General features: G+C 43.7%; 2 protein-coding genes across 4 annotated transcripts in view; both read left to right on the top strand.

Annotated features, from left to right (window-relative positions):
* LOC121689389 (adenylate cyclase type 4-like) overlaps positions 1-13,865 on the top strand; it is a 29,438-nt gene extending 15,573 nt beyond the window's left edge. For both annotated transcript variants that reach the window (XM_042069141.1, XM_042069142.1), the window contains exons 6-26: positions 92-237; positions 348-459; positions 879-1,006; positions 1,520-1,678; positions 1,787-1,943; positions 2,337-2,486; positions 4,471-4,505; positions 4,792-4,851; positions 5,054-5,117; positions 5,342-5,439; positions 6,130-6,220; positions 6,391-6,525; positions 6,867-6,962; positions 7,177-7,358; positions 8,963-9,047; positions 9,284-9,445; positions 10,327-10,473; positions 10,817-10,924; positions 11,772-11,886; positions 12,181-12,305; positions 12,650-13,865. In XM_042069141.1, the coding sequence (XP_041925075.1) occupies positions 92-237; positions 348-459; positions 879-1,006; positions 1,520-1,678; positions 1,787-1,943; positions 2,337-2,486; positions 4,471-4,505; positions 4,792-4,851; positions 5,054-5,117; positions 5,342-5,439; positions 6,130-6,220; positions 6,391-6,525; positions 6,867-6,962; positions 7,177-7,358; positions 8,963-9,047; positions 9,284-9,445; positions 10,327-10,473; positions 10,817-10,924; positions 11,772-11,886; positions 12,181-12,305; positions 12,650-12,772 (2,478 nt within the window). In that variant the 3' untranslated portion in view covers positions 12,773-13,865. The remainder of the gene's footprint in view (positions 1-91; positions 238-347; positions 460-878; positions 1,007-1,519; positions 1,679-1,786; positions 1,944-2,336; positions 2,487-4,470; positions 4,506-4,791; positions 4,852-5,053; positions 5,118-5,341; positions 5,440-6,129; positions 6,221-6,390; positions 6,526-6,866; positions 6,963-7,176; positions 7,359-8,962; positions 9,048-9,283; positions 9,446-10,326; positions 10,474-10,816; positions 10,925-11,771; positions 11,887-12,180; positions 12,306-12,649) is intronic.
* A 314-nt stretch (positions 13,866-14,179) lies between these two features.
* Positions 14,180-17,607, top strand: part of si:cabz01101003.1 (ubiquitin carboxyl-terminal hydrolase CYLD) — a 14,718-nt gene continuing 11,290 nt past the window's right edge. For both annotated transcript variants that reach the window (XM_042069177.1, XM_042069178.1), the window contains exons 1-5: positions 14,180-14,242; positions 14,769-14,973; positions 15,259-15,528; positions 16,411-16,794; positions 17,434-17,539. In XM_042069177.1, the coding sequence (XP_041925111.1) occupies positions 14,794-14,973; positions 15,259-15,528; positions 16,411-16,794; positions 17,434-17,539 (940 nt within the window). In that variant the 5' untranslated portion in view covers positions 14,180-14,242; positions 14,769-14,793. The remainder of the gene's footprint in view (positions 14,243-14,768; positions 14,974-15,258; positions 15,529-16,410; positions 16,795-17,433; positions 17,540-17,607) is intronic.

Raw genomic sequence — 17,607 nt, 5'->3', positions numbered from 1 at the left:
CACACACACACATATATAGACATACACACACACACACATACAAACTGTATATTGTTAACACTCTAACATTGTGCTGCCTGTGGTCATAAAGGAACGTCTGCTGCTGTCCATTTTGCCCCGCTCCATCGCCATGGAGATAAAGGCGGAGGTGACCAAACGCCTGTCAGAGAACCAGCCCAGACAAGACAGAGGCCAGAACTTCCACAGCCTCTACATCCGCCAACACAAAGACGTCAGGTACAGAGGCACTAACACACAAACACACACACACACACACACAGTATGTGTAAATTCCTCTCATGTCTTGTATGTCTTGTTCCATTTCCTGTCACTTCTCTGCCCTGCAGCATCCTGTACGCTGACATTGTCGGTTTCACGCGATTGGCCAGCACTTGCACCCCTGAGGAGCTGGTAGCAGTGCTCAACAAGCTCTTCGGCCGCTTCGACGACATTGCCAAGGTGAGAGCACGCATTGCACATAAAGGCACCCCTTCCACGCATTGCACATAAAGTCTTTTATCAGATTTAAGCAAGGTGTACCTGAAATCAAAGAGAGTTCATCATAATTGAATCAGAGCTTAGAATTATAGAAGACATATATATATATATATATATATATATATATATATATATATATATATATATATACATACATATATATATATCCAGTCATGCTTTACTCTCAAAGGATGCAGTGAATTTTGGAATAAAATATCAACAAGATAGAGAGGGAGAATGTGATCTAATTGTTTGAAACATTCCAAAGCCATCTAATTATTTTGGAGAATAGAGCTGGATGTAACTTTCTCTGTTCCTGACATTCTTTCTTTCCATTTCTCTGCCTCTTTCTCTCTCTCCATCTCTCTTTCTTCTCTCAGGAGAATGAGTGTCTGCGTATTAAGATTCTGGGGGACTGTTACTACTGCGTGTCCGGCCTGCCGTACCCCAAACCCAATCACGCGCGCCACTGTGTCAAGATGGGCTTGGACATGTGCACCGCCATCAAGTGAGTTCAGCCAATCACCTCACTGCTCTGTAGAGAGTTCAGCCAATCACACCACTGCCCTGTAGAAACGTCAGCCAATTACATCACTGCCACCAAGCGAGTTCAGCAAGTCACATCACTGCCCTATAGAGGTCATCCAATCACATCACCGCCCTCAAGTGCGCCTTACTCCACCCAGCCCTCCCTCCCCTAGATAAGTCCATGCTCAAAGTCACTGTCAGAGAGTCAAATTATAATTAATGCTGAACAAAATATCATACTGTGTATTAGTCATAAGTATGCCACCTTGAACAGATAAGCATATTTGACTAGGTCTCTGGTCATGGTTCATAAAAACCCTAATTCACTAGTTCATGAGCACAGATAAGTCTTGTGGCAGCATCCTACAAAGTTACCGTCTCTGATATGGACTGGACGCATTCTTTGTCAGGTCATTGGTGTGGTGTGAGAGTTTGTGTGTGTGTGTTATTAGGTTTTTGTTTTTATTGTTTTTTTTATTGTCTTTCTGTGCAGTAAACTGAGAGAGGCCACTGGCGTGGACATCAGCATGCGTGTGGGCGTGCACACTGGCAATGTCCTCTGTGGCGTGATTGGTCTGCAGAAGTGGCAGTATGACGTCTGGTCACATGACGTGACGCTGGCAAATCATATGGAGTCGGGGGGGTTGCCTGGGTAATAATGTGTGCGTGCATGTGTGTGTGTGTGTGTGTGTCTGTTTGTGTCTGTGTGTGAATATTGTATAACGTGTAGTGTATATTGTGTGTGTGTTTCTGGCTTCAGGAGGGTCCACATCACAGAGGAGACTCTGAGGCACCTGAACGGGGCGTACCAAGTGGAGGAGGGGAACGGGGAGACTCGAGATTCCTACCTGCAGAGCAGGAGGACCTTCCTGGTCATTGACCCCCACATTGAGGACGACACTGTCAAAAAACCCGAGGTATGCTTGGAGTGTGTTTGTCAACGCAAGAATGGCTTTTGAATACAGTAGTTGTTGTGTGTACTGTATGTGTGTGTATGCACCATTCACACCGTGTGTGTGTGTTTTTGTGTGTGTGTATGGCATGTACGTACTCATTCAACCCTAGATATGTGTCAAATTGTTTGTGGGTTGCACTTGGTGGTGTGTGTGTGTGTTTGTTTACACACTGTATGTGGTGCATGGGGTCTGTGCATGGTTAGATGTATCTGTGTGTGTGTGTGTGTGTGTGTGTGTGTTTATAGTGCCCCCTCACATTTGTTTGTTTGTTTGTCTGTTTGTGTGTTTGTGTGTTTCTTTGTGTGTTTCTTTGTGTGTTTGTGTGCCATCATTCACTCCTGTGTGTGTCTCCAGGCCTCCTACACTCTGACCGTGAGCGGCCGTAAGCAGAGGGCCTCCGTGAGGATGTCCCAGTACCTGCAGTCCTGGCAGACCATCAACCCCTTCACCGACCTCAGCCACCCCGACGCCACACACACCTCCAGACACGCGATGTGCCCTGCTGTGAGTCTCCCGACCTGTCTCACCTCCTGTAAATGTAAATCAGGTTTATAAGCCAAGTACTGTATACTTGCGTATACAAGGAATTTGGTCTCTGCATTTATCCCATCCGTGAATTAGTGAACACACAGAGCACACAGTGAACACACAGTGAGGTGAAGCACACACTAATCGCGATGCAGTGAGCTGCCTGCCACAGCGGCGCACGGGGAGCAGTGAGGGGTTAGGTGCCTTGCTCAAGGGCACTTCAGCCGTGGCATGGGAGAGCAGTGCTCAACCACTTCCCCCGCACACATTTTTCCTACTGGTCGGGGATCGAATTGGCAACCCTTCAGTTCCAAGCCTGAAGCCCTAACCAGGCAGGCCACGGCTGCCCCAGCCCTCCTTCCGACACCCCTAAAGGGGCTCTCTGTGTTAGGTTTAAAACATTCTTTAAACAACTTTTCTGTGCTATAGTTACTGTATTGCTAGATAGATAGATAGATAGATAGATAGATAGATAGATAGATAGATAGATAGATAGATAGATAGATAGATAGATAGATAGATAGATAGATACTTTATTGATCCCCAGGGGAAATTCAAGGTCTCAGCAGCATACAGACAACACAAACACATTCTTTAACAGCAGAAAGAGTAATTCAAGTATATAATATAAAAACACAACTAAGCAATAAGGACAGTAGAAGATAAAGAATATGCTAAATATACTAAAATACAAATTATACTAACTAACACTTAATCTAAATCAATTCTAAAAACAGTATCCACATAGTGGTGATTAATCAATCAGAGGCGCTTGCAATGACTGAGGCAGGGACTGAGCCTGTGATTCTCTGTGCATAGTAAGTTAAGGTAAGGTGCTCTGTGTGAATGAGTGTCATGGTGATAGTGCAATGGTGATAGTGGTCATGGTGATAGTGCAAATGAGTAAGTCCAACAGTGCAACAATGCAGAAATAAAGTAAGTAAAGTCTATGTATCTGTATATTTAACTATTTAAGAAAAGGTATAAGTGTGGCCACAGTTCGGCTGTGGCATGGAGGGAGGGGTTATGCATATGTGCTAATGTGCTAATATAGCACGCAAACAGTGAGGCAGAAGACAGTGGTAAAAGTGGCTAGTGGACAGACAGTATCCAAACATGGAGGGGTTGAAGAGGCAGACAGACTATGCAGAGAAGTCTATCTCTCCTCTTCCCTTAAGTGAAGCATTGAACAGTTCAATGGCCCTGGGGACAAATGACTTTCTCAGTCTGTCTGTTGTGCAAGGCAGTGAGCGAAGTCTCCAGCTGATCAGGCTCTTCAGCTTAACAATAGTGCTGTGGAGTTGGTGACACTCATTGTCCAAGATGTTGATCAGTTTATTCAGGGTCCTTTTGTCAGATAGTGAAGTGATGCACTCCAGTTCAGCTCCCACTACAGAGCCAGCTTTCCTTACCAGCCTGTCAATTCGCCCCGCATCCGTCTTCCTTGTGCTTCCACCCCAGCATACTACTGCATAGAAGAGGACGCTGGCAACAACAGACTGGTAGAACATCCTGAGGAGCTTACTGCACACATTGAAGCACTGCAGCCTCCTCAGGAAGTACAGTCTGCTCTGCCCTTTCTTTCCGCTCTTTCCCTTGCTGCTATAGTTTCTGTGGCCTACAGTATGTATAAACCTATGTTTATGTTTATGTTTATGTTTATGTTGATATGTTGATAATTCTTAGTGAATGATTTTGTCCTAAGTGGCTTACAATGGATGACCTAAAGAAACATCACATTAACATTACAATTATCAGTTTTAATCAAGTGAAGTCACATAGCTTAAATTTGAAAAAGTAGCAATGTTAGTAATAGACTAAATAGAATTTAACAAAATAATAACAGTAACCAAAAACATATACAAGATTGCGTTGCTTAAATATTTGACATTAATATTTTGTTATGTTAGCTCAGCCCCCTTTTAATACTGCAATCCTTTGGATTGTATATCTCTTACAGGGTCAAACCAGACAGACAGACCTTCACAGCAGCCGGTAAGTTTGAGTGAACTCCTAGTAGCACTTAATTATGCATAAATATACAGTATACACAACAAAAACCAGCAATAGCATTATGATAGAATATAAAAATAGTATCTATGCATACATTATATAGACGTAGCATGTATAACATAAATATAACATGTCTTTTTGGTCATTCACTTACTCACTACTTCCTTTGTCTCCCTATCTCCCTTTCTCCCCGCTTGCTACCAACCTCTCTCTCACAACCACACACACACACACACACACACACACACACACACACACACAATGACAGCTCCCCCCAAATGTTTAGTGACGGCCGAGTCGAGTCTTTGGATCTACTGGATGCAGCTGAGTATGTTGTGCCTTCTGTTGCCATAGCGACAATGCATTCTCTGTCAACCTGTCAATCAATGTCATTGTGTCTAAATTCACCCTCTGGTGAAACAATTAAAAGTATGTTTGGTATTGTTTACCAAAAGATGTTTACTAATCTATCTCTTCCCCTCTCCTTTCTCTCTCTGTCTCTCTCCTTTTTTTTATTCTGTTACCATCAGAACGAAAGCCAAAAAGATGGATTGTTTAACTCTGTTATTCAATGACCTTAAACTGGAGAGACAGGTATTGTATAAGTCTAACTGCAGTTACTGTGAAGGAAGCTGCACTGGAAATTCTCTGTAATGGGTGTTTGACTGATTTCAGCTTTTGTGGTGTAGCATAGCAAATATTTTATTTTTCTGTTGTGTCATATTGTTATTGTTGTGGTTTGTTGTGTAACTGTTGGACCATGTGTTAATAGTGGTGTGTGTGTGTGTGTGTGTCCGCGCGCATCTGTGTTGTTTCAGTACCGCCTCATTAAGCTGAAGGGAATGCATGAATCGGTCATCTTCCTGGCTGTTATCTTCATCACCATGTTTATGGTCCAAATGCTGGTCTCAGAAAAGTGAGTTCAGACTTGATCTTAACCTAAGAATAAAGAGAGAAAGTCTGATAGAGACAGAGAGAGAGAGAGAGCAAGAGAAACAGACAGACAGGAAGAGACACAGAGAGAGACATTTCTCATTACACGGCTCTTCACAATGCTAGTAGAATGCTCCATTTACTTGAACGGTTGATCAGCTGTTTCAGAATTTTTGATTCAAGTTCAGCTTGTGTTGCGAACTATTTGTTTCTCAGCAAAAGCCACGACGAAACGGTAACAAATACATGTAGAGAGACATATCATGTGGAGTTTATTTTTTCGTTTCGGCAAGTAGCCGTATAGCTAGATAATGTATGGAACGCCGGTCATTATCGGTAAATAAGTCCCTTCAGGGCGCTGGAGCGTCTGGTTCGCCCTGTCGAGACTTATTTTCCCAATAATGACCGGCGTTCCATACATTATCCCTTACATAATAAATATTCACATAATTAATCTAAGGTAGTTAATATAGGAGACATGTTTTCAAACAAGATTTTCTTCATAGTTTGTTAAATGCTCTTGTCATCTTTTCTACATTCTTGTTGTCAAACACAATGTTTTCATCACTCTCTTTCTCTCTCTCTCTCTCTCTCTCTCTCTCTCTCTCTCTCTCTCTCTCTCTCTCTCTCTCTCCCTCTCCCTCTCTCCCTCTCGCTCTCTATCTCTCATCAGGAACGTGGCCATGGCAGTCTCTTATGGAGTCACTTTCCCAGTGCAGCTTTTGGTGTTGGTTCTTCTGCTTGTTTGCAATGGAACCTTCAAGGTAAGGACAAATACAGAGTTCTCATTGAAAGATTGTGTCAATAACAGACAATGTTTTTACATCTGTATCTGCCTTTACTTACAAGGATGGATACATTTGAATTACTAGGCATGAATTCATATCTTTTTCTCTCACTCCCTCTCTGTGTGTGTGTGTGTTTGTGTGTGTAGCGTTGGTACACTAAGATTCCGGATAGTATACGGTGGATGTACTGTACAGTGGGCGGGATCTTCTGCGTGGTTCTCAGGCTCCTATTGGTCATCTTCTGCCTGCTCGTCACTCTGCTGATGGCCATGCTCAACCTTGTGAGTCACAAACACCACACCCCCTTTTCTGTTTCTTCTCTCCCTCTTTCTCTATCTCTTATCTCTCTCTTTTTATTTATTTTCTCTCTCACTCTTCTTTCTTTCTCTCGTTGTTCTCTCTCTCTAATCTAGTATGTATTTCTCCTATTGTCTGTCATATCTCTTCTGGTTGCAGTACTTTCTTTTCTCACTTTCACGCACACATAAACATATAAAGTGCACATGCATGCCAACCTATTTCCAACCTATTTAAGTCACTCAAACACACATGCATAGACACACACACACACACACACACACACACACTGATGTCTGTATGGTTTTATCTGATTCTCCTCCAGTACTTCGCTCCAGCACAGAACTGCTCCTCATTTCCACTCACTGCTACATCTCCGAATGTGACCACCATAGCAGACCTCGACCTCTACACTGTACCTGTGAGTCTTTGCTGTTTTTAAGGATGATGGGGATTTTGAACAGTAAATGTAGAGTTTGTCATTAAAAGTTCAGTATTATGCACCCTGCTCAAGCCATTATTCCAGTATTCCATATGCCTATTTGTGTTTCATTGGTTTGTGTGTGTGTGTGTGTGTGTGTGTGTGTGTGTGTGTGTGTGTGTGTGTGTGTGTGTGTGTGTGTGTGTGTGTGCAGTACTACCTGTACTGTTGCCTGATTGCCATGTTGAGTGTGGTGGTGTTTGTGAGGGTGTGTTTCTCAGTGAAATTCCTGCTGTTGTCTCTGGCCCTGGCCGTCTACCTCGCCCTGTTCCTGCACGTGTACGCTGAGCGCTCCGAATGCTACCTCACACAGCTCTACGCCAGCTACAACCACAGGTGCACACACACACACACACACACACACACACACACAAACTTCTACAGACACACACACACACATACATCTGCTCAGACACACACACACACACCACACACACTTCTACACAAACACACACACACACACACGCATACTGTAAAGACTACACATGAACCTCTACACAGAGACACAGACACACTGTCAGACATTGTAGGCTCACCGCCTGGCCCTTACAAAGGTGTGTGTGTGTGTGTGTGTGTGTGAGTGTGAGAGAGTGTGGATTTCAGGCTTAATCATGTTGCTCTATGATCCAATCCCTTTTGGCTTCTGTGCCATAGTAACTGATCCCTCAGCTCAAAATGGCTGATGAGTGATTTTGTCTGAAAGAGGTTATGCAATCCTGGAAACAGACTTTCATGTGCGGTGGGACACAGTGAAGTCTTAGGGCTGTATTTTGGGTCACTAGCGCATGGCGTAATACTCGTTATTCACCCGCGCAAAGTTGAATTTGGTATTTTGCACGTTTATTTTTTAAGCATTGCGCCCAGGGGTGTGGCAATTAACAACCTAGGGAGGGGCCTAGCGCGTTGTCTAAAAATCGCTATCATACACCACCTAAACCTGGTCAGAAGTCAATGGCGAGTTGTTCATATGCTATTTTAAGAACGCATGTCACCAGTCATATTGGCAGGTGCACGCACCATCCTTCTATCATTCATGAACGCACACCAGCGCACGTCCATGCAAAGCATTACAAATTGCACGATTACAATGGGAAACATAATTAGAACAAAGATATTACGAAATACTGTACATCTCATAATGAGTAGTTATTCACCATCATTTGCAAATTGGTAATGACGGTTAAAAGTGATTAGGGGAGAGGCGAGAGACACGTATGGAGCACAGCTGAAGACGCACTGTCACGAGATATAAGCAACTTCTCTGCAGGATAAATGTTGTTTTATTCAGTCATTTGAGCAATATTAGGGTAAGTGTTGCTTTTTCCAGCCTATGTTTTCGGTGGTAACCCATTGTCAGTCAATAGTGAAAGTAACTGCATAACTGTCTTGTCGTTGACTGACTCCTTGGTGAAGTTAGTTTCACTTTGCCAATGAGTTCAAATAGACGAGTGCAAATGTGTGAAGGCTACGCTAGGTTTTAGTAAAGCAGCCTCCTTCAAATGCGCCTTTGAATGCCAAAATACCGATGCATTTATTTGACATATCGCGCGTTGCGCCGTTAAAGGGAATGACAGATGTCATTCACATTGGTTTAAAATGATGTTACGCCCCAAACACACCCATATGACTGATTAAAAGACCTAGGAACACCTTGTTACGCCATGCACTCCACTTTTGATAGCGAAACCCCTCCCAATGTGAACTGGACATCCTACTAAATTTGAATAGACTTTTGACGAGTGACGATGCACTTTAGAATGTCATGATAGGGCCCATAGTGTCCAGCAGAATATAATACTGTGTACGTGTGTGCGTGTGCGTGTGCGTGTGCGTGTGCGTGTGCGTGTGCGTGTACGTGTGTGTGTGTGTGTGTGTGTGTGTGTGTGCACGTGCGTGTGTGTGTGTGTGTGTGTGTGTGTGTGTGTGCGTGTGTTTCTCAGTCCTGGAGTCCTGAAGGATCCTCAAATAATGGCTGGAATTTGGCTCATCATATTCTATTTCATTTGCCTCACCCTGGCAAGACAGGTAAGTTTGTTTGGGTGTGTGTGTGTGTGTTAGGGCTGCAACTAACATATGTGTTTGTGTGTGTGTGTGTACATATGTTGACGTGTGTGTATATATATATATATACGCTTTTGCATAATAAATATAATATATTATAGTAAATTATAATTGTGTGAAGGCATTTATGTGCAGATTATTTATGCACCCCCTTCCCCCGTGTGTGTGTGTGTGTGTGTGTGTGTGTGTGTGTGTTACAGGATGAACTGAGCTACCGTCTAGAGTTCTTGCTAGAGCGGTGCTTCAAGGCGGAGAAGAACAAGATGGAGACCATGGAAAACGTCAACAAGCTACTTCTTGAGAATGTGCTGCCTGCTCACGTCGCTTCTGTCTTCATGGACAAGAAGACCGTCTGTAACGATGTGAGAGAAAAAAAGAGAGAGAGAGAATGAGTGAGTGAGTGATTGAGTGTGTATATACGTGCTTGTGTGAATTCTGGAATTTGTTGATATTTGAGTTCAGCATCCATTGAAATTATGCTCCACACTTATGTGCTTCTGAAGCACAATGTTGATTGGCTGCAGTTGTTTTTTGACTCTGTTGGGCCCACTATGGCTTCGTTCACATTACCGGACTCATTTTTTCAGAGCTGTGTGAATTCCCAATCACATTTGAATCACTTCCCTAAGTGGTTTTGATCAGATATTTATCCGATTCGTGGCCATGCAAAATGAATAAGAACAGTCAGATCGGAGTTCATGTGTCTTTTTTACCTATGGACCCTTTCAAGAGTTCCATTATCAGCATCATAGTTGGCCCCACAAGCCTTCCTTTTTAACATTCCATATGTTATCTTAATGCAGAGGAAGTAGATTGGGGCCCAAATAGAACGTTCAAGCATTGTTTTTGTTTTTATTGTTGAAAGGGTCTATACACATGCTCCTAATGCAGTTTGTTGTTTGTCAACATGCACAAAGGCTTTTAGACAGAATTACCTCATTAACATAAAGGATAATAGATGTTTTTATAATTAGGGCTGTTTTGAGGCGTTATCAGTGGTGTTGTCATTTGATATTTGCACTTCAAATAGATTGGCTACAAGAACTTGCAGGTATGACCTTAAGAACAGGTTCACCTGGACAGTCCCGCCCAATTATAGGTGTTTGTGTGTGTGTGTGTGTCTGTGTGAGCTTGTGTGTGTGTGTGTACTGTACCTTATTTGCATACATGGTTGTGTTTGTGCTGACGAACAGTTAGTCATGTTGCATTGTGTATGTGTGTGTTGTCATGTTTTATCCCACAGTACTTGTACAGCAAGTCATGCGAGTGTGTATGTGTGATGTTCGCCTCGGTGCCAGATTTCAAGGCGTTTTACACAGAGAGCAGTGTGAACCACGACGGCCTAGAGTGTTTACGCTTCCTAAACGAGATCATCGTGGACTTTGATGAGGTACTAGCTGAGTGTGTATGGTATGGTAATGTTCTGAATACAAAGTTTTTCCTTTGTGTATTCAAAGACGTCTCAGTGATATCATTCTCCCTGAAGCAGTGAATTTCTTTCTTTCATACTTTTCCTTTCTTTGTTATCTTTCTCTTCATGCACCTCTCTTATTTTTAAAAATTGTGTTTTAAATAAAAGGTTTTCAAAGTCTCCCTTTTCCTCTCTCTCTCTCTCTCTCTCTCTCTCTCTCTCTCTCTCTCTCTCTCTCTCTCTCTCTCTCTCTCTCTCTCTCTCTCTCTCTCTCTCTCTCTCTCTCTCTCTCGTGTTCCCTCCCCTCCCCTCCCCATGCCAGCTACTATCCAAGCCAAAGTTCCACGCCGTGGAGAAGATAAAGACAGTGGGCAGCACTTACATGGCGGCTGCTGGTCTCACCAAACCAAGCAAAGGAGAGGAAAGACAGGTGAGCAGGACACTGACAGGTGCAGGCGTCTGACCATGGTGGGACGTGGCGTCCAATCAATGGTGGACTTGAGGGCTACTCACAGGCACTACACTGAGAACACAGAGCAGGCTACTGATGTACTATTAATGTCCAGACTGTAAAAGCGGTACTACCCTGGGCAGTGGTAGGAGCTGAGCTAGAATGCATTAGCCAAAAAAAAAGATGTAGGTTCGATGCCAACATTGTGCCCTTGAGCAAGGCACTTTACCATGAGTTGCTCTGGGGAGACTGCCTTCTGTAATAATCAACCTATGTATAGTCGCTTTGGATGAAAGCGTCAGCCAAATGAATAAGTAAGATAAGTAATACCCGAAGCCCAGCTTGCGCTTAAGCAGACCTGTTACTTTGAGACTCCTTTTCAGGCTGCCCAAGAGAAAGCCATACTCTTTGTCGAGGGCTCAAGTGCTCAGGGAGAGTTAAACCTGAGGCTTTGTCTGCTAGAGCAATGACTCTAGCACAGATTGAGACTGAGATAGAACTTGGTAAAGAAGGCAAACATTCTACAATTTACATATGACTGAGATTGTTAACTTCAACATATATTCTACCAAATACATATGAGAGAAATCGTGGCCCTCAACATTTCTTAATTAAATTGACTGTGCCATCTTTATAGTTCTGTTGTACTTAGGGAACGATATTTGGGACTATTGGCAAATTTGGTCAGCTGAGGAAGAATAATATCGTGCAGTAGTGGAGACACAAGCCACTTCGGTTTCATGTCAGGAAGTGTCTGGTGTATGAGCCCATGCATGCTTCTGTTGTGTCAACATCTGATTTGTGTGGGATGTGTCGCCCCCTGCAGGAATGTGACATATCCTACAACCATGTCCGCAGCATGATTGAGTTCGCCATGGCCCTCATGAGAAAGTTGGAGAACATCAACTCTCACTCCTTCCAGAACTTCAAGCTCAGAATTGGTATGCACATCTCCTCTGCTGCGTCATTTTATGTATAATTATGTTAATAATATATTATAGTATTCATTACATTATTTAAATTTTATTATTAAATCATAGTTATATTTTGCTGCAGAGCAGCGTTTCTGTAAAACTGCTTTCTGTATTTATCAGAAAATAAGCTGAAAAATGTATGTGCAAAATTGAGTTTTTCTTTTTTTTTTTGTAAAAACTACATTACATCTAAAATGTTCCGTAATCCCCCTCTAATACATACCCACACACAAATCTGTGATTTTTGTCCTCTCTGTGCAGGAATAAACCATGGACCGGTGATTGCAGGGGTGATCGGAGCACATAAACCTCAGTATGATATCTGGGGCAACACCGTGAACGTGGCCAGCAGAATGGACAGCACTGGAGAACTGGACAAGATACAGGTGAGGGAGAAAGTGTGTGTGTGTGTGTGTGTGTGTGTGTGTGTGTGTGTGTGTGTGTGGTTTAGCCCAAAATTATTCATGTTCATGCTAATTTATGATTAATTGCGCATTGTTATTTGACCAATGGGTTTCTGTAGACGATACTGTAAATACTGATTTAAAAATGCTATTTGTATGTGTCTTTGATCACAGAAGATATTATATTGATTCAAATTTTGTGGAGGGAAAAAACTGTATAAAATGAAATTGTATGTGTATGGGAGAGAGGGACAGAAATAATTCAATAAATATAAAGAAAGAGAGAAGGAAAACAAAGATAAAGCTTTTCCCTTCCGTCTTTGCAGATTACAGAGGAGACCAAGAAGGTGGCGGAGTCGCTGGGCTTCAGTGTAACTCTGAGAGGAGTCATCACTGTGAAGGGAAAGGGAGAGCTGACCACCTATTTCATCAACCATGAGCACTCTTAATGGTCACTGCAGGGTCAGGGAGGGTCAGTCTCACAACTCTTCCCAGGTGCTCACAGAAGAAGAGGCCCAAAGTGGTTCATGACTTTCTATGCAGGGAACACTCTACACACACACACACACACACACACACACACACATACACAGCCCATCATCAAGCACTTTGTTGGGAGAAAGATGTACAGTTGATCTAAAGAGCTGGTTAAGCTCATTCCCATATGAACCCATATATGGGCATACACTACAGACCACAATGAGCACTGCCATGTAGAATCTGGAAATGTCACGCGTATGGAAACACACGTATGAGTTTATGAAGATGGTCAATGAGAACAGCAAACTTCACCTCACACTTCCTGAACCACAGACTCCCCCTTTCATTCCAAAACACATCATGTTATTATTGACACTGATCACATCTCCCCTCTCTGTCGCTTCTCAGTCAATTGTCTGCCATTCAAAAGTCACAGGTCCCATGGACCACAATGCAGGTGATGATGACTCATCACGTCACATCAGAGTCAGCTGTGGCTAAAGACATGAAGGAGAGTTTACACGGTCTATACCACAATCACTACCTAACCAAAGAACTGGGTATACCAATGACTCCTTACCACAAAGCTGCCCTATTAACTCATGTCTATTAATATGTAGCCTATGTGTCATATGAATGATATGTTTCAGATCACATAATGTTAACCAGGATTCTAGCTGTTATCATTAATTATGGATCAGGTCAACATCTCAGAGTTTCAACAGAGTTCTTCATCCTGTTTAATAATTATGTTGTCACACCATTACAAAAAAAAAAACATTTGTGTCCTCTACTATTTTTATTTATTTTTTTCAAAAAAGGAGTATGAAGTCAGTCGAACCCTCAAGCTGCCTTATGAATGTATGTTTCTGGTTATGGAGACTGCGCTGGTTGCCAGTTTTAAAAATGCTTGAATGCACTATTTTAATAATATATATATTAATGTATAGCATACATGTTTGTTAGAGTTTTGTCTATGTCCGTTTGGGCAACATTTAAATATGCAATAGGAATTAAATCTGCACTGTGTAAAATAAAGTGAAGCCTAGGCTACTTCTGACAGTTTTGTGTGTTTGCGTTGGTGTATAATTCATGCCATTTCAAACGCACAATGTACGTCTGAGACAAAGGTGCGACAGAGGTTGCGTAAAATAGTAATTTCTGTAAGATGGTGACGGGTAGGCCCTCTCGGTTGTACAGTCATTTAGCCCTAGGAAGTTCTCGGCACACACGCAGCGTGTGCAATGGAATTTCCCTCAATGTTTAACCACGCCCAAAAGGAGCTTTGATTGGTCCGCAAGACAAGATAGCAAACTTTCCTTTTATTTCATTGGATATTAGTGGCGTCAGTATAGTCATTTCCTGCTTTTGGGCGTGAGATAGCTTTGTTTTCTGTGCGACGTGGTGTCAAAGTTTTTAACTCTGAGATGTCATTATCGGTAAGTTGGCTGCAATAACTTTACCTTTACTTTTCATCTTTGGATTGCTTAATTGGTGAAATCTAGGAACTAGGCTATTTCGATTTCACGTTGCCAACCTAGTCGGTTAGTTAGTAGACTAAAATCGCCAGACGGAGAACAAGGAAACATAATTCGCTTCTTCATAAACACACTGATATTCGTTCAAAGTAGGCTGTCGTTAAGTTGCGCAACTACTTTTGTTGCAGTTGCCTTCGTCATAGAAAATATAGGTGGTAGCCTAGGCTACTTTGAACACTTCTTCTGTCGAAATACTTTGTCACAGAGTTCTGATGTGTGGATGATAAACTTTAGCTGCTATGGCTATGGACTGACATATGGGACTGACTGATGGCAGGTGTCGATGTTCCATAGGATGCTTATGTCGTCAACAAACAACCTTACACTGTTCGGCTAGCCTACTGACCCCATGAACTGCTGATCTCAGCAATAGGCTACTTCTCCTTACTATCTTTATATAACTCTTTAACTTGTTTATACGCTACAGTGAGTCCGTCCATCGCCAATTCACTATGTCCGGAGTCACACGTAACCAAAGCAGAAGACGGCGTCCTCCAAAAATGTTTCTGGTGGCGTCCGATATGAAGATCCAGGACCACCTGGATGGAACCATTCGGGTGCTACGGGGGTACTTGTGCCAGGAGCAAGAAAGCCTGGAAAAGAATGGGAAAGTGGAGCAGTTGTGGGTTAAAGTAAGAGGCTTGTTCTCTTCCATACCCGCACACACCCCTGCACTCTGATCTCTTAAGCAGCCTATTCTAGATTGTGGCCACTGGCCACTCATTCTTTGTGTGCAAGACACTCACTCACTCACTCACTCATTGCCCTGTTCCAAAACATACCCACATATAAACACTCAATCACTCCTGTTCCAAAACATAGCCTAGCATAGGTTGGGAGCTGCCTCTGTATTTGTGAAGTGCTTCCTTCAACCACAAATAGTCTTTATTTTTCCATTTTATCTACCTGTATCCCAGGTACTAGACAACGGCGGGATGGTCAAGATTGACAGGCGCGTTCTAATTGAGATACCCCCGGACCAGGCCGGCCTTTTGGAGCCAGTTCCAGAGCCGGAGGCCCGACTTAAACTTTTCAGCAAACCCCATCGGCTGCAGCGCTTGGCTCTCCTGCCTTTGGGATCACCTGTAACTGTGGTAATAAACCAAGACTTGGCTGAGGCAGAGCTTCGATACAGGGGACCCCTTACTGGAGGGAGTTCAGCCGTGTTCTTTGGGGTACAGCTTAAGGTAGGTGTTGGCTGAAATGATGCATACAGGGTAAATGGTTTGTGTTCTTACAGTCATTCTGTCCAAGTGCTGTTTCAATTGTGATGTGTGGTAGTGGAGCTAGCATGCAGTAGTCTGAAAAGTTGTGGGTTCCACCGTTGTGCCCTTGAACAAGGCACTTAACCGCTAGTTGCTCCGGGGTCAGTGGCCCTTGTAATAAAGTTGATCTATGGTCTTTTGAGCCCCCACCGTATGGCAGCACTGCCTTGTGTGGGCAGCCGTGGCCTACTGGTTAGTGCTTCGGACTTGTGACCGGAGGGTTGCCGGTTCGAACCCCGACCAGTAGGCACGGTTGAAGTGCCCTTGAGCAAGGCACCTAACCCCTCACTGCTCCCCGAGCGCCGCTGTTGATGCAGGCAGCTCACTGCGCCGGGATTAGTGTGTGCTTCACCTCACTGTGTGCTCACTGTGTGCCGAGTGTGTTTCACTAATTCACGGATTGGGATAAATGCAGAGACCAAATTTCCCTCACGGGATCAAAAAAGTACTTATACTTGAAGTCAACGGTGGGGGCCCAAAAGACCATCAAGCAGTATAATTGACATATGTAAGTCGCTTTGGACAGAAGTGTCGGCTAAATGAATAAGTGCCAATGTAACTGCTTCATTCAGGTGTGTTTCATTCAGTGTGACATTTCAATCATGGGAATTCTTCGGGGCTGTGCATGTGCGGGGATCGAAGTCATTTCCCAGTCCCATCCCTATCTCTCTCCAACTTCACTTCCGGTCTCCACTGTCCACTCAATTAAAGGGTGTGATCAAAATTATACCACAAGGGAAAATGTAAAAAAAAAAAAAATGATATTAAAATAAAATTCTCTCCTCTCTCTTTTCCTTCTTGTAGGGTCGGGCAGCAGGGAAGGGCTTTAGCAACGGCTCCTACAAGGGCCACCAGCTCTTCACCTGCCCGGAGGCGTGCGCACTCTTCGTCTCCGCCAGCCAGCTCACCCTGCGGCGCTCCTCGCACGAGACCGACGCCGAACGCTACCCGTCTCACACAGCTGGCGTCCCGCACAACCCCGTTGCCGGTCCCTCCACCGGCGTTCAGCAGCCGGTGAGCGTCCTGCCTCGCACGGCGGAGTCTGTCCCGGGTCCGGCTCCGCCGCTGCTGCCGCAGGGCCAGCGGGTGATGTTCACCCAAGACGAGGTCACGCAGACAGGGAAGGTGGCGTTCTGTGGGGCCCTTCCTGGCAGGAGCTCCGGAGGACTGTATGTGGGCTTGATTCTGGTGAGTGTGAAGAGAGGCAAGGTTGTGTGTGAGCGTGTGCGTGTGCTTGGTTTGAGAGATAGAGAGACTAAATGTGTTTTAATCATTAACCTTTTGCCTTTCGTACATGTATCTCTCTCTCTCTCTCTCTGTGTGTGTGTGTGTGTGATTGATTGTACATTTGAAAGGCAAAATGTTTTTCACCTTTGGCCTATCATATTTACATAAGTCTGTGTTTGGTACATAGTTAGTGTTTGCATTTGTCTAACAGATACTATGTGTGTTTATGTATGTATATGTGAGTATTTTTGTGTGTGAGTTAGTGTTGCAGAATGTTTGGTGTATGTGGGTGTGTGTGTATGCTGAAATGAATGCATGTGAAAGCTGGGGATTTTTTCTGTTTTGTTTTTGCTGGGGTTTTTTTTTTCCTGTGTCAGGTCTGCCTGAGAATGGATTTTTGCTTTGGAAGACTCATAGTGCTGGTGTCGTTTGAATGATGTTTTGAGTTCAAGTTAGTTCAGCTTGTATGTTTGTGTTTGTGGTTATGCGTTGTTGACTTTCTATGGCTGTGCCATTTATTTCTCCTACAGGATTAGCATTGACATTGTGTGTGTGTGTGTGTGTGTGTGTGTGTGTGTGTGCGTGCGTGCGTGTGTGCAGGACAACCCGGTGGGTTCGTGGGATGGCACGTATAACAACCATAAGCTGTGCTCCCTCCCATCTCCTCATTACGGTCACCTCCTCCCCCTGTCCAAGGTCACTCCAGGTAAACTCCCGTTCCACACACAGCTTCTCTCTTCCTCCTACCACTTCTCGTCCTGATCTCTTGTATGT

Source organism: Alosa sapidissima, chromosome 18 (assembly GCF_018492685.1).
Source record: "Alosa sapidissima isolate fAloSap1 chromosome 18, fAloSap1.pri, whole genome shotgun sequence".
NCBI classification, from domain to species: Eukaryota; Metazoa; Chordata; class Actinopteri; order Clupeiformes; family Clupeidae; genus Alosa; species Alosa sapidissima.
The sequence above is the reverse complement of the archived record's forward strand: the minus strand, read 5'-3'. Positions and strand labels throughout refer to the sequence as shown.